Genomic DNA, 14,781 nt, shown 5'->3' with positions numbered 1-14,781 from the left:
GGGAATCTATTTAGGCTTTAGGGAACCCTATTTATGCTTTAAGTTCCAATTCAACTGTCACTTCTCTGTTGTAACTAATCACTAGTCCAGACCTCTTTTGGCACCCAGCACCCTGAACTGTAAGAATCAAATTACATGCAAGTCTCCCCTAGCTGGGAGCCCTGGGTCATTGCTTAATATCTAGTACAGAGCATAGAACCTGCCGAATATTAGATTCTTAATAAACTTGTTGGATAAATGCATGTAGGGGTGAGTTGGCACATAGTAAGTTCCATGCAATTACTGCCATTAATACTGTTATTGTTATTTTCAGGGAACGAGTAGAAGGATGAATGAGTGAATAGATGGATGGAAAGACAAATCAACAGTGTGTCTAGGCAATTACTGCTCCCTGCTATTCCTCCTCGGGAGCTCTCAGCCAGTCCCCCCATACCTTGGCACTTCCTGCCGCCTACCAGCCGATGCCCCTGGGGGCAGAGACATCGGTAGGAGCCATTGGTGTTGATGCAGTCGCCCCCAATGCAGGCTGCGGGGAAGTCGCACTCATCAATGTCTGTAGGGGATCCAAAAAGTGGAGGATCTCAGAGGCTAAGCCCAAGGCCTCCTGAAGAGCCTGGCTAGGGCCCACCCCCCCATGCCCCATCTTGGCTCTGGATGGGGGCAGGACGTGGGAGTGCCTGGCTTGTTTACAGGTAGCCCCTGGGCGTGGGGCCTGGGCAGTGGAGGTTTTAGGGTGGGGAGGGACAGGTCAGCTCCCCCAGCTCCAGGCCCCCCTCACCCTCGCAGCGGCTCCGGTCCCTTGATAGATGGTAGCCAGAGAGGCACTGACACTGGAAGGAGCCCGGCGTGTTGTTGCAGATGCCATTGTCACACACGTCCCCAGCCTCACACTCGTCTACATCTGTGGAGCACAGGGACTGTCAAGGGCCAGGGTGGGGGTGTTCTTGGGCCTCTGCTACCCTTTTCCCCTGTCCTTCCCATGGCCTGGAGTGCCAGAGCTGAGGCCAGTGGAGCCGGAGAGAAGCGTGGGGTCCTCACCCTGCTCCTGTGTGCACACCAAGCCCTCAGGACCCGGCCAGGGGCTGCCAGGAGCCCTGGGCCACGTCTGCTTCCTAAAAGCTCAGGCTTCCCCATCCTTCATCCATTCTCACCGAACGAGAGGCCCCCTGGTCCATCCCTTCCTCTCATACGGCCCTGGGCTTCCTTGGCCCAACTGCACTCACCACTGCTTTTGCCCTTCCCCACCTGCCATAGCTCCCTTTCTTCTGCTTTTTTTTTTTTTCCTTTTTTTCAGGGGTGCACCTGCAGCATATGGAGGTTCCCAGGATAGGGGTCTAATTGGAGCTACAGCTGCCGGCCTACACCAGAGCCACAGCAACGCCCACTCCGAGCCACATCTGCAACCTACACCACAGCTCACAGCAACGCCAGATCCTGAACCCACTGAGCAAGGCCAGGGATCCAACCTGTGTCCTCGTGGATACTACTGAGTTCATTTCCACTGAGCCACAATAGGAACTCCCCGGCTCCCTTTCTTCCCCTAAGCTCCCCTATGCCTGCTCTCAGAGAACAATTCTTCCACTTGTGCAGTAAAGGGACTGCACATGCATCTCTGCAGTCCTTTCTGGTGGAAGCTGGCTGTTGCCCACACCCAGATCCCTTCCAAACCACAAGCTTCCCCTGAGGTGCCCTTGGCCCCCGCACCAGCCTCCACCCTCTCTATTGCGTCAGCGCCCACCGTCCTAGCTCCTCTCCCTCTGCTTCCTCCCCATCCTAGGTGTTTTCAACATCCATTTGGACAACCAGGCCCAACCTCTGACCTTACATTCCTCGATCCCTCAGTTTCTGTCGCCTTGCCCTCAGTGCCAGCCACTCACTCTCAGTACGAAAGGCTGGGATCTCCCCCACGTTGGGCATCTCAGATGTGGCTTCCTTCCCATGGCCTCTGCGGTCCCCAAGTCCCCTACTCCACCTCCATTCACAAGGGCCCACGAACACCTCTCCTTCTGCCTCACTGGTCCAGCAAAGTCAGAGCCCCAGCCTGCTTCTCACATCCTGGGTGCTGAGTGGTTTGGAGCCAGCCACCAAGCTGAGCACGCTGGGCCACTCCAAACCCTCTGGCCTCCAGCCCAGCCTGATCCACAGCGTTGTTAACGCCACTCTCTCCTCTTCCTCTCAAGCCTTGACTCTGGCAAGCCCCTAGGTAGCCTCCATGGCCCTGGACAGCTCCCAGCCTCTACCTTCTCAGCCTGCATCCTAAACCCCAACCAGCGGGGAGGCCACCAGGACTTTCTCGTCTCCCCAGGGAGCTATTTCACAAGAACCTGTACTGCACTGAGCTCGCCCTCCTCTGCCCTGGAAGCCTCCCCTCCCCAGTGTCTCAGCTAGTGCTCCCTGGGCCCTCCAACCACCCTGCCCCCCCCGTCTCCCTGCTGCCCATGTGGCCATGTCCACACAAGGCTCTGCCAAGGCTCCCCTCACCAGACCCCCCCCTCCCTGGCTGCACCCCCATGGCTTCACAGCCCCCACATTCCACAATTCCAGGTGGATGTGTCTGGCCCAAAGCCTCCAGTCCCTATGGTGCACCCTCTGCTGGCATCTTCAGCTGAGAGGCCCACATCCCAAAATGCAGTATCTTCCTTCTCTCTCTCTCTTTTTTAAGGGCTGCACCTGCGGCATATGGAAGTTCCCAGACTAGGGCTTAGGTAGGAGCTGCAGCTGCCGCCCTACAACATAGCCACAGCAATGCCAGATCCAAGCTGCATCTGCGACCTACACCACAGCTCACGCCATGCCCAATCCTTAACCCACTGAGCGAGGCCAGGGATCGAACCTGCATTCTCATGGGTATTAGTCGGGTTCGTTTCCACTGAGCCACAACAGGAACTCCAATGTCTTCCTTCTCAAACATGCCCCACCCCTGGAACCCTATCCCAGGGAGCAGCACTACCCACGGAGTCATCCAAACCAGAAACTTGGGGAACCCCTAGTCTCATCTCTTCTTCATCTTGACATCCAGTTAACAAACCCAGGTAATTGGTTCTGATATGTATTTACTATCACATAATCTCATGACCATCCCGAGGCCACTATTCTCATTGCTTCCACCACTGCCTCTGTCTCAGTCTCCACCAGACCTCCAGCCACTGTCCACAAGGAGCCTCAGGGGACTTTCTAAAACACATGGCAACTCTTGGCCTTCGTCCCATTAAAAAGCTGCAGGTGCCTTCTAACCCTGGGAGTGAAGCTCAACCTCCTGAGCAGGGCGTGGGGGAGGGGGCTTTCAAGCGGTGAGGGCCTGCCCCTCCCCAGCCAGCCGCAGCCCCCATCCCCTGCCCGTACCTTACAGTTCCCTCACACTCAGCACGGGAGTTCTTCTCTGAATTCGCTGGCGCTGAGCCTGGCGTGCTCTTCCCTCTCATCTTTCTTTGTCTGGCTAACTCCTATTGATCCTTTAAGACAACTCAGGCCTCCCCCTTCTCCCAGCCCTGCTGAGGTTTCCCAGAAACACCCAGACGCGATCCAAGTCTGCAGTCTGTGTCAAAGTTCTCCAGTTTCTCTGAACCCCAGCCCTCAGCCCGTCTCTTGGTGCATAGGAAACGTCAATGTTGGGGGAGGGGCTTTCTTTTATATATATTTTCCCCTCAAATTTAAGGAACGTGCTTTGCAAACTCAGCTTCAAGCCTTGTCTCCTAAGATCCTTTCTACTGAGAAATTCTGGCAGCTCCCTCCTCCGCCAGGTTCTCTGAGGAAATGAGGGAGTGGACCAGTGAAGGGGTTGATGTCTGTGAAATAGCTGCCTCCTGCCCACCCGTCTGACAGTCTGACAGTCTGACACTCTGACAGATGGGTGACTCAGTCCTCAGCTTCGGCGCGTAAGTGAGTGGCGGGTGGCAGGGCGGGGAAGGCTGGAGCTCACCCAGGCAACTGCGGCCGTCCGGGGAGGGCGCGTAGCCCTGGGCGCACGTGCAGCGGAAGGAGCCTGGGAGATTCTCGCACCAGCCGGGCGAACAGGGGTTGCCCTCGGCGCACTCATTCACGTCTGCGGCGGAGAAGGCTCGCCTCGGACTCCGCCCCACTGGGCGATGCACCTTGCGGGGGTTGGAGTCCCCTGCGTTCTGGACGCGGCCTTCTACTCCCGGGAAGCCCGGCTCTGGAGGTAACTCCCACCGCCACCAGCCCCGCCCCATCCACCCGGCAAAGTCGAAGGGCCCCGCCCATTCAGGTTTGAAGCCCCGCCTCCTACCCGACCCGGGACCCAGGCCTTGCCCTCACCGCGGCAAGCTCCGCCCCCCTGGCTGCGGTAGCCGGGAGGACAGGCAATGCACTTGAAGCTCCCAGGTTTGTTCTCGCATTTGCTATCCGGACAGGAGCTAGGATCTCGGCACTCGTCGATGTCTGCGTGGTAGGGAGGAGGAGGACTGTTTGGCGACAACGTGGCGGCCAGGCGCTCAGGGTCCAAGGCAGGATTTCCCTCCATCACAGATCAACAAGGTGAAACGGGCCCCCTGGGCTCCGAGAAGGAAACCTCTGAGAGGCCCAGAGCTGGGCAGAGACCGGAGTGAGGTCCTCCGCCCCCACCCCCGGCCCAGGGACAGCTGAGGACCCCCGTCGGCTGGGAAGGGGTCTTCCCCACCTTCGCACACGGGCGGTCGGGAGGCTTTGAGCCGGTAGCCGGGGTAGCAGTTGCACTTGTAGTGACCGGGAAAGTTGATGCAGAAGCCGCCGTCGCCGCACAGATGGGGCTTGGAGCACTCGTTCAGGTCTGAGCGGGAGGAAAGGGGCGAGAGGGGAGTGCAAGGGGCGGCGGAGAGGGTTACATGCGGTCAGGAGAGTCCCCAGGGTCCACCGAGCCCCAGCGCAGCCCGGGGCCGGGCCGTGCTCACCCACGCACGAGCGCCCCCCGGCGCCGACGTGCAGGCGGTAACCGCGGTTGCAGTGGCAGTTGTAGGAGCCACCGGTGTTCATGCAGATGCCCCTCCCGGCGCCGCACGGCTCAGCCTCGCACTCGTTTACATCTGAGGAGGACGAGCGGGCCGGGAGGTGTCAGAGGATTCTGCAGAGCCGAGGCCGTCCCCGGGCCACCCACTCGCCACACTCACCCACACAGTAGCGGTGCTGCGGGTGCGACCGGTAACCTGGGTTGCAATGGCAGGAATAGTCCGAGGGGCCGGGGACGCACTCTCCATGGCCGCAAATGTTCTGGTTCAATCGGCACTCGTCTGTCTCTGCGGAGGGGCGGGGGGGGGGGTGCGGCAGGTCAGGGAGCTGGGCAGGGAGTCTTCATTTTCTGCCAAGTCCTCTGGGAGGAGGATCTGGATACCCCATTCCTAATGCGGTGGATACCTGAGCCTGGTCGCACCTGGGCCTCTGTACATCCATACGCCAATCCGAGGATTCCCTGCATCCTCATCACAGGTAACTCTGACGTCACAACCCCGGGTAGCCCCAAACCATGACCCCAGGTCCCTGACATCCCTATGTCCTCAACCCCAGGACCCCTGATATTTCTTTTTCTTTTTTTCTTTTTAGGGCCGCACCCGCGAGGCATATGGAAGTTGCTGGGCTAGGGCTCAAATTGGAGCTGCAGCTGCCAGTCCATGCCACAGCCACAGCAACCCTGGATCGGAGCTGCGTCTGCGACCACGTCCACAATCTGAGCTGCAGCTTTCAATAACGCTGGATCCTTAATACACTGAGCAAGACCAGGGATCGAACCCGCATCCTAGTGGATACTAGTCAGGTTATTAACTCGCCTAGCCACAACGGAAACTCCCAGGACCCCTGATATTTCTGTCCCCACTTACTGTACTCTGACCCCAGTCGCCTCAATGCCTTAAAGCCCCGGTCACACTAATATCCTCTAGACCAGTGACTCCCCAGCACCCCTTGTCTTAGGGACCTGCCCCCTCCCCCATTCCAGAATAGTTGAATTCTTCCCCCTCCCAAGGCTGGGAGGGAGCTGGTTTCCTGGGAATCCTGCCTCACCCATGGTTGGGCATAAGTGGTCAGATCCAGGAATCACCTTCACCCGCTTTGCTCCCATCCTCAGTATTCTCTGCCTCTCCCTCTTTGTGAGCCCTGCTGTGCAAAGCCCAGCCTTGAAGTTGAACTCTGTCCCACCCCAAACACGCCTGGCCAGCAGCCTTCTGCCCACTGTTCCCTTTGCCTAGAGGGCCTCTCCCCAGGCATCCTTAACACCCTCTCTTCTGAGAAGCCTCCCCAAATGCTTCTTCTTCCACATTCCACAGCTTCCGGGACATCACTGGGTTGCCGTAGCCTATGCAGACTTCCAGGGCAGCCACATTCCTCCTAAGTCCTCACCCTAGGAGCTCCTCTAGCCTCTGGTTTTCAATCAGGCTGGTAACTCCCTGTGGCTCTGCAGTCCACACAGACGTGGGCTTGAGTCTGGCTCGGCTGTGTGACCGGGGCTAGTTACTGAACCTCTCTTAGCCTCAGTTTTCTCATCTAGGAAAAGAGGCTACCAGTGCCCACTTCACAGAGTACGAGAAGCTTAAATGGTATTTACTGTGTAACACTCTTCAATCAGTGCCTGGCCCAGGGCAGCTGCTCAGCTGCAGCTAGCAATTATTACGATGCCCAAAGCCCTGCAGACACTTCCCACAGCCTTTGGGATCAAACCCAAGCCTCTTAACAAGGCTCCCTGTACCGGCCCTCCCCTGTTTCAGAAACACTGATCTGTGTGTGGTTTCTCCCTCCTGCACAAAACCAGGGTTTCATGTTTCTATGCCCTTGCCCAAACTCTTGCCCAAACTAGACTGTCCTTTTGCCCAACGCACATGCCCATTTATTTCCCACTTCTTGTCCTTGATTTCTACCGATCTTCAAAGCCCTGCTCAGAAAGCTTTCTCTCATCACCACTCTACATCTTATCAAAACGCCCAGACTTCCTTCCTTCCTCTCTGATTTATCTTTTGTACCATTTATGAGACATACTAGATTTTGACTCTCTTTCTCTCTCTCTCTCTTTTTTTTTTTTTCCCGTCTTTTTAGGGCCATACATGTGGCATATGGAAGTCCCCAGGCTAGGGGTCAAATCGGAGCCGCAGCTCCACAGCCACAGCAACGCCAGATCCAAGCCTCATCTGCAGCCTACATCGCAGCTCACTGCAACACCAGATCCTTAACTCATTGAACGAGGCCAGAAATCAAACCCTCATAGATACTAGTCAGGTTCGTTACCGCTGAGCCACAACGGGAACTCTGATTTTGACTCATTGATCTATTCGTTGTCTACGCTACAAGGACAGAGAATTTTTGTCTGTTCTGTTTTCTCCTGCATCCCCAGTACTGAAACAGTGCCTGCACATAGTAGGTCCTCAATAACTATTTGTCGAATATGTGACGACATGCCTTCAGACTGGGCGGACCACCATAATACCCGCATCACTTGAGGGCAGAGTGGCATCTCTGCTGCACTCCAACGCTCCCCTAGCGCCCAGTCCAGGGCCCAGGAGGTGTTAGCGCTGTGGAAGGATTGGAGGGGTTAAGGGAGGAGAAAAACCCATTAGGGGCGTGGCTTACCCGGGGCGTGGCCTAGGTGGGCGGGTCTTACCTGTGACCTGAGTAGGGGCGATCTCTACCGCACTGCGGGATGGGGGCAAGTCGGGCAGGAACCGGGGCGGCGAGGGCCGGGAGATCAGCTCTGCGGGCGGCAGCACACACCCGTCGGCGGGTGAGGGGGCTGAGAGAGCCGCCCCTCTTGCCTTAGATCACCGGCGGGGAATTTCACACCCAGCTTTACCGCCCCCTGGTGCCTAGGCTGTGTACTTCGCCGGCAGTAACAGCCCTTGAGGACTCGTCCCTGCAGCGCCCAGCTCACCAGGGTAGGGCCGGGCAGGAGATGTGGTGACAGTCGGGTGGCTCTGCTGCGCTGAGTGCTCTTCAACCACTGGCTGTAGGTGACAGCAGCATAAGCCCTCTGTGTCTCCTCGGCCTCCCTGCCCCTCCCACCTGGGCTCTCATACTCACTGAGTCTGTGCTCACCCCTGGAACGGAAGAAGACGGGCTATTAAGTGTGGGGCTGGGAGAAGGGAGTCAAGCCTGGGGTCAGCAGGTGGGTATTTGTGGTCAGGTCTCTAGGAGTTCAACAACCATGTCTCTGGGTCAAGCCTCAGAGCAGGCAGGGAGTGTTTCCATTACAGGTCAGTGAAGCAAAGGCTGGACAAGGTCCTTGGCTTGAAAGCTTATACTGGGTCGAATCCCTGGGTCAGGGGTCAGAGGGTCAGATCTAGGGGCATCATTTAGGCTGAATCAATGCTCTGGTCTGGAAACCAAAGCGATCCCAGGGTCAGAGAATGGAATCTGGAGAGCAACAACTGGTCCAATCCTGTTGATCAGGGGTTAAATCCTGGGGTTACAACATTGGTTAGGGGTCAGAGCGTCAGCTCTGGGGGTCAGTGCTGGTCTAGGATTAGGAGGTACAGCGGTTATACTCTGAGGTCACATCTGTGGCTCACGGGTCAAGGTTTCAGGCCTAAGGGTTTAGCAATTGTCAGGAACCAGAAGGGGTCAGGCCAGACCTCTCTCTTCCTCTGTGTCCTCAGGTGGTGGTGCCCGGCTGGGGCTCTCAGGGAGCTGCTGGGGCTTGGGTGGCCCATCAGGGTGCAGGAAAAGGGAAAAGTCACTCTCGCCCTGAATGGTGAGCGTCTGGTGGGAGGTGAGGATGTGGTACCCCTTCCCAGCTGGGCAGATCTCCTTGAAGGCAGCTGTGGCCAGAGCAAGGGGTGGGAAGTGGGCATTGCCTGGAGAGCCACGCAGACAGCCCCCTCCCCGGCCCCCAAAGCCCCAGGCTCACCAGTGCCATCAGCCGGGCAGCGCTGGCACCTGGCACCCCAGGCCTTGCCCACGCTGCAGCAGCAGAGCTGGCGGGTGAGGCGCGTGGTCAGCGGGTGCTGGCACTGGTGCTCAGGGCTCACCAGGCGGAAACACAAGCTCTTCTCCTCCGGCTTGTCTGCTGCAGGGGCCGTGGTGGGCATGGGCATCTGGGCCTCAACACTGCCCACAGCCCTCTTCCCAGCTGCTCCAGACCTTGCCCCTCTGGCCCAGACAACCCTTGATCCTCATGTGGCCTCTGACCGACGTGACCCTGAGTTCATATGACCCCGGAACCTCTGTTATTCTGACCTCACTCACCCCTGATACTCCTGTGACCACTGACCCCACTGACCCCCTTCTAACTGCTCTAGACATTATCCCTCCCATTCACCAAGTCCGTGATCTCCCATGACCCTGAATCCATATAATCCCCAACCCTCTGTGACATTTAACCCTAGGTGACTTGTGACTCCTGAACCCACTGATCCCTGCTCCTATCTGCTTGGGTCCTCTCCTCCTGAAATAGGCCCTTGACCCTACTCTGACCTCTGTGACCTCTGATCCTTGCTTACCCTCCCACCCACACCTTGTGACCTTCCAGGGTCCCCCAGTCTCACCAATGCATTGTGTGCGGGAGGGCCCCAAGCTATGGCCAGGTGGGCAGACACAGCGATAGGAACCAGGGTTGTTGAGGCAGTCACCATGGCGGCACATGCCTGGCATCGCGCACTCGTTGATGTCTGTGGTAAGTGGGAGTTTGGTCCCTCCAGGCTGGGGCCACAGGGTGACAGCAAGCTGCTCCAAGAACTTCAGAGTCCTGCCCCAGCCCCGCCTCCTCCCTCGCCGACCTTAGGACCTCCCCCAGCGACGACCAGCTTGCCCCTCCAGCCCACTGAATCTCCCAGCCGGCCATACCCTGGCAGTGGGTGCTGTTCAGCCTCTTGTAGCCCTGGGGGCAGTCAGCGCCCACCTCCCCACGTACAGGCCCTGGCTTCTGCACCCCTGTGTCTGCAGAGAAAGGAGAGCATGGCAGGGGGGTACCCTGGGGGCCTGCAGAGAGGCACTGGGAAGGGCAGAGTAGGATGCTGAGAGGAACTCTATGGGCAGTGGAGGGCTCAGGCTGCTTGGGCTGGGATCTCCCACTGCTGGGCTGGGAGGGCTGTCAGTGGGTCTACCCTGTGGAGGCGGGCGGGGGGGGGGCATCTCACAGAGCCAAGGCACTCACACTGCAGCTGGGGGCACTTGTGGCACTTGCTCTGGCCCCAGGCAGTGCCGATGCTTCCACAGCAGTCTTCCTGCTTGGTGAGGCCCGGGAGGGGATTGCTGCCACACTGGAGAGAGGAGTGTGGGCAGGGGTCACCGGGTGCCCAGCCCCCACCTGGCCTCCCTCCTGAGGCCCTTTTCCTCCTGCCCCCCTCAACCAGCAGATCCTGGGAGTTGAGCAATCCCGAGAAGGACGGGTTGGAACCCTGCAGCCCTGAGAGAAGGAAGGGCCGGTACAGCCGAGACTGGATTCACTCACGGGCTGCTTGGGCAGTGTGTCCTGGAAGCAGCGGCCCAGGGGCTTCTGGGTGGGCGGCCGGGGGTGCTGGGGCTTGGGGTGCGGCAGCAGGTGCTGGGAGGGGGCCGGGCCCTCGGCGTTGGGGCCCTCGATGCGGTGCACCTGGACGGAGGCCTCGGGCGGGTGGTGGACCCGCACGTTCACCACAGGGGGCGGGGCCTGCACTGGGAGGCGGGGCACGGTGGCTTCAGCGCTGCCCTCGCGGAGCTCCTCCAGGGCTGGCCTCCGCGGGGGTTCTGCCACCCTCGCGCCCGCCCACCTCGGCCTCCCGGGGTCTGCTGTTGCCTGGTACCTTCCGCTGAGATCTGTCCTGGTCCGAGGGGCACCAGGAAGGCCGCGTGCTGGGCAGGGGGTCCCTCCCCGGGCCCCGGCGGATCAGCAATCACCTGGACCGCGTAGATGGCGTGCTTGCTGGCCACAGACTCGCCATCCGGAGCCAGGGGCGGCAGCGCGCCTGTGGACAGGGACCCGGCCCGGCCAAGCCCAGGGCCTGAGCCGCCGGTGCCCCCACCAGCTCCTCCGGCAGGCACCTGGCAGAAGCGACCGGTGAAGTCCGGGGGACACAGACACTGGTTTCGGGAGGAGCACTGGCCGCCGTTCATGCAGGGCAGAGGGCACACCACTGGGGAGGAGAGGTGGGTCAGGGCCCAGGCAGACTCCGATCCCCAGACCCCCCACCCACCCCTGCCATTCCTCAGCCACATCCTGTCTCTTCCCCTCCTCCCTCCTTCCTTCCACCCACTGGTTCTGTCTTCCTTGGGAAGCTGGGTTTTTTGTTTTTTGTTTTTTTCACACACAGAGAAACTACCCTCTTGGTTCCCCAACATCCTTAGACCCATGGGACGACCAGAGTCATAAGTCTTGGACTTAAATCCCAGCTAGAGGGCCGTGTGCCATCTGTGTGGCCCTGAGTTCCCCTCCCTGTGCCCCAGTGTCCTCATCTCTAGGGGTGTCCTGTCAATTAAATGAGGCAATGCCTGTACAATTGCTTAGCACGATGCCTAGTACACAGAGGGTGCTTAATAAGTAGTAGTAAAAGGTGATGCTGCTGCTGCTGCTGATGGTGATGATGGAATAGCCTTTTCCTCCCCGTGGGCCTTTCCTGGAAATCCCAGTCTCTACCTGGCGCTTTCACCTCCTTTTGCCTAATGATTCCCTGGATCCAGCCCTCTCTGGGCTCTCCCTCTGTCTTGCCATCCCACGGCCCACGGCTCACCACTGTCAACTTGAGCCATATCTTCCAGGGCCCTCTCTTAAACACCTCCGCTCAGGGCACCCTGTCAGAAATCGGCATCCTGCCTCCCCACCTCCTCTTAGCCTTGGACCACCACCTGGAATCCCTGCCTGCCTAGTATTCATAAGGGAGCCTCGAGGCTCCATCCCTCCTGCTCTTAGTCCCGAAAGCCAGTTCTGGCTTCTGTGATGTCTCATGAATCCATCCCTCCTCCTCCTTGCGCCCCCCTGCCCCTGCCCCGCCTGTCCACCTCCCAGCATCCTCAAGACCCTTGCCTCACAAAAAGCTCTGGCAGGGTCAGACACCTGCTCATAGCTTGCTTTCCTGCCTGCTCTCGTGGCCCAGAAGGAACCTTCTTTCAGTCCATTCCTGCCTCTGCTCTCTCCACGTGCACCCTATGCTCCAGGACTCACCTCCCATCTCCTATAAAACATGCCACGTCCTCTGCCTCCCTGGCTTTCATCATGCCCCCCCTACCCCCCCAGAGCCTTGTCCCCATCTCTGCATAGTCACATCTCAGCCTTCCAGTCTCATCTCCTCCTCCAGGAAGGGAGCCTTTCCTCATATCCCACCCACCCTCCACCCAGCTCTGCCCAACTCTGCCCAGCACTCAACATGGTTATACTCAGGTCTGTTCCCCACACCATAAAGGGGGCCTCAGCTCTGGGTGCCAGAGAAGGTGCAGCAGGAATGAATGAAGGGGCGACTCATTGAGAGGACGGGATCTCTGTCTTACTGTCATACACTCATATCTGAAGTCCAGCCATGGGGACCTGAGCTCACGCTCCAGCCCCAGCCCCAGCCCCAGCCCCTCTCCCACCTGCCGCATGGCTGCCCTCCCTTCCCAGGATGGGCAGGTGGGGGTACTACTCTCTGGAAACCTGAGGGCCTCAGAGGGACAGCCCACACACATGGCCATCAGGGCCTGGCTAAGAGCATCCCAGACCAGCCCATCCTGGCTGGCCTCCTGGGGCCAGGCTCTCAGGGCAGAAGGGGTGTGTTCTGGGCTGGGGGAGGCAGGATCCTCTCCTTCCTGCCTCCCAGTGAGTCACCCATAGCGGTGAGGGTGACCTCCCAGTGACACCCGCCCACTGTGGCCTGGGCGCCGAGCCTGGGGGATGTGGGCAGCACAGATGGAGACAGCAGCCTGGGCAGGACGGCCAGGGGGCTTGGGAGGCCGGCCTGTGTACACTCACACGCACAGTCATCTCATCACACACACACATGCACAGACTCATTCTGACACCAACACAGGCTTACATAAACACTCCCATAGTGTCTGCACACACGCACCCAAGACAACTCAAAGAAACACGTACTTAATCCCAGGGTGCTGCTCCAAAGCCTGTGTATGCCCTCATGTGTGTGCCATGCACCAGCGCACAGGCGCGCGGGTGCACACACACACACACACACACACACACACACCTCATGAGAACGGGGAACCACATCTGTGGGGTTCCTCGGGTCTGTGAGTGGGTATGTGAGTATAGAAAATTGTCAGAGGGGCTGTTTTGCTGGTGCCATCCTGGGCCTGGCCTAATTACCCTGTCCAGGAGGGTAATTACTGCGGGGACACCTCCCCCAGCCTGGCCCATAGGGCTCTGCGCGGGGAGAGCTGGGCCCCAGGCTGGCCCTTTGAAGACAGATGTTGGGAAAGCGGGGGCTCCAGGTGGACCTGGGGACTTATCAGGGCTGGCTAGGGGGGAGACCGAGGCAGAGCTGTGGAGAGCTTATCAGGGAAGCACAGAGGGGGCATCGGGAAGGAGAGACTGAGGCCCCCAGCCAGCCCCCACCGCCAGTGTTAGGCCTCAACTCCCCTCCCCTCTAAGACCTGCCAGTCACTAATTCCCTCACTCCCAGCCCTGACCTTAGCTCCTCCTCCCAGAGAATGCAGGTGTCTACCGCTGGCAGGCCCTACTTTAGACATTTTTTTAGAGGCTTTTCCTGTTTCTTCAGCAAGTCTGTTTCTTGGGGGAATACTCAGCCCTTCTCTGAGACTTCCTGCCCCTCGAAAGCACGCATCCCTCAAACCCCTGCCAGCTGACCCGGACGCCCTCTCAGAATCCAGCACTTTTCTAGAGGCCGGTGCTGGCCAGGACCCCAGCCTTACAGCCACCTCAGGCCTCAATCTGAACCCAAAGCTGTGCAGTCCGGGCTTCCACGCAGCCCTCCCCTCTCCCACCCCAGGACTCTAGCCTCCCAAGCACCTCCCCCCACCCCCCGCCCCCGGCCCTCCTGTCCCTGGAGCCCCAGCCCTCAGGCCCTGCTCTGAACCCAGCCCCCCACCTCCCGTGTCACCTGGCCTCCCCTGCCCTGGATCCGGCATTCGTCGCGGTGCCTGCCGTCCCCGCTCCCCCTGCCCCTGCCCCTGGCCCTCACCCACGCGGAAGCCGGAGCCCGTGAGGGTATCGGTGCTGTGGCCGTTCTCTCCGATGAGCGTCATGTTGGAGCCCTGCTGACAACTGTCCCGACACTGGCCCTTGAGACAGGTCCGCTTGCAGATGACGGGCGCAAAGACCACCTTGAAGCGCTCGCGGGCCAGCGCCCCGCCCCCGCCAGCGCTCCTCTCGCCCGCCGGCCCCCCCTCGGCCCCGCCGCCCGGGCCCAGCAGCAGCGGCAGCAGCAGCGCCAGCAGCCCCGCCGCCCCCGCCCCCGCCCCCGCCCCGCGCATCTCAGGGGCCAGGCCTCCAGCAGCCCCACGGGGCCCGGGCATCCGGGGCCGCAGGACCCGGGGGGCGCGCCCGGGCGGGGGCGATGGTCCCGGCGCCCGAGGAGGGGAGCGAGCGAGCCGGGAGCCCCGGGAGAGGGGTAGAGAGGGCCGCGAGGGAGAGGATCGGAGGAAGCGCGCGGGGAGGGGACAGCAGGCGCGGGCCCGGGGAGAGGCGGAGAGATGGAGGCTGGACTGCGGGGCGCCCAGAAACTTCCACCGCCGCGGGAAGGAGCCCCGCCACGAGCCGGGGCCGGCGGCCTGCGAAGGCCGCGAACTGAGGCCGGAGCGAGGAGGCCGGAGCAAGTGGAGGCGGAGAGGAGGCGCGAGGGGAAGGGAAGGCTGGGCGGCCGGCCCGCTCCGCGCCTCCCCCGGCCGGGCTGGGCTCCCGCGGCCGCCGGGAAGCAGGGAGCGCGCGGGGCGGACGCAGGGAGAAGT

General features: G+C 60.2%; 1 protein-coding gene across 6 annotated transcripts in view; it reads right to left on the bottom strand.

Annotated features, from left to right (window-relative positions):
* Nucleotides 1-14,781, bottom strand: part of LTBP3 (latent transforming growth factor beta binding protein 3) — an 18,579-nt gene extending 3,798 nt beyond the window's left edge. Inside the window, exons 1-18 of one of the 6 annotated variants that reach the window (XM_005660703.4) lie at nucleotides 14,016-14,781; nucleotides 10,692-11,021; nucleotides 10,361-10,563; nucleotides 10,064-10,169; nucleotides 9,754-9,846; nucleotides 9,456-9,578; nucleotides 8,819-8,977; nucleotides 8,544-8,729; nucleotides 7,993-8,009; nucleotides 7,844-7,916; nucleotides 7,577-7,666; nucleotides 5,103-5,228; nucleotides 4,887-5,018; nucleotides 4,637-4,765; nucleotides 4,276-4,398; nucleotides 3,920-4,042; nucleotides 779-901; nucleotides 434-553 (exon numbers count right to left, since the gene is read on the bottom strand). In XM_005660703.4, the coding sequence (XP_005660760.2) occupies nucleotides 434-553; nucleotides 779-901; nucleotides 3,920-4,042; nucleotides 4,276-4,398; nucleotides 4,637-4,765; nucleotides 4,887-5,018; nucleotides 5,103-5,228; nucleotides 7,577-7,666; nucleotides 7,844-7,916; nucleotides 7,993-8,009; nucleotides 8,544-8,729; nucleotides 8,819-8,977; nucleotides 9,456-9,578; nucleotides 9,754-9,846; nucleotides 10,064-10,169; nucleotides 10,361-10,563; nucleotides 10,692-11,021; nucleotides 14,016-14,349 (2,590 nt within the window). In that variant the 5' untranslated portion in view covers nucleotides 14,350-14,781. Of the gene's footprint in view, nucleotides 1-433; nucleotides 554-778; nucleotides 902-3,919; nucleotides 4,043-4,275; nucleotides 4,399-4,636; nucleotides 4,766-4,886; nucleotides 5,019-5,102; nucleotides 5,229-7,576; nucleotides 7,667-7,843; nucleotides 7,918-7,992; nucleotides 8,010-8,523; nucleotides 8,730-8,818; nucleotides 8,978-9,455; nucleotides 9,579-9,753; nucleotides 9,847-10,063; nucleotides 10,170-10,360; nucleotides 10,564-10,691; nucleotides 11,022-14,015 lie in introns of all 6 variants that reach the window. The other 5 variants (XM_021082854.2, XM_021082855.2, XM_085010746.1 and 2 more) reach the window with 5 other exon arrangements.

The sequence above is a fragment of the Sus scrofa genome, chromosome 2, assembly GCF_054392235.1.
Source record: "Sus scrofa isolate SSC_HxYL_T2T_F1_AM1 chromosome 2, Sscrofa_HxYL_maternal_Yorkshire_Landrace_v2.0, whole genome shotgun sequence".
Lineage (NCBI taxonomy): Eukaryota > Metazoa > Chordata > Mammalia > Artiodactyla > Suidae > Sus > Sus scrofa.
Note: the sequence above shows the minus strand (reverse complement) of the source record. Positions and strands in the feature narration are given on the sequence as shown.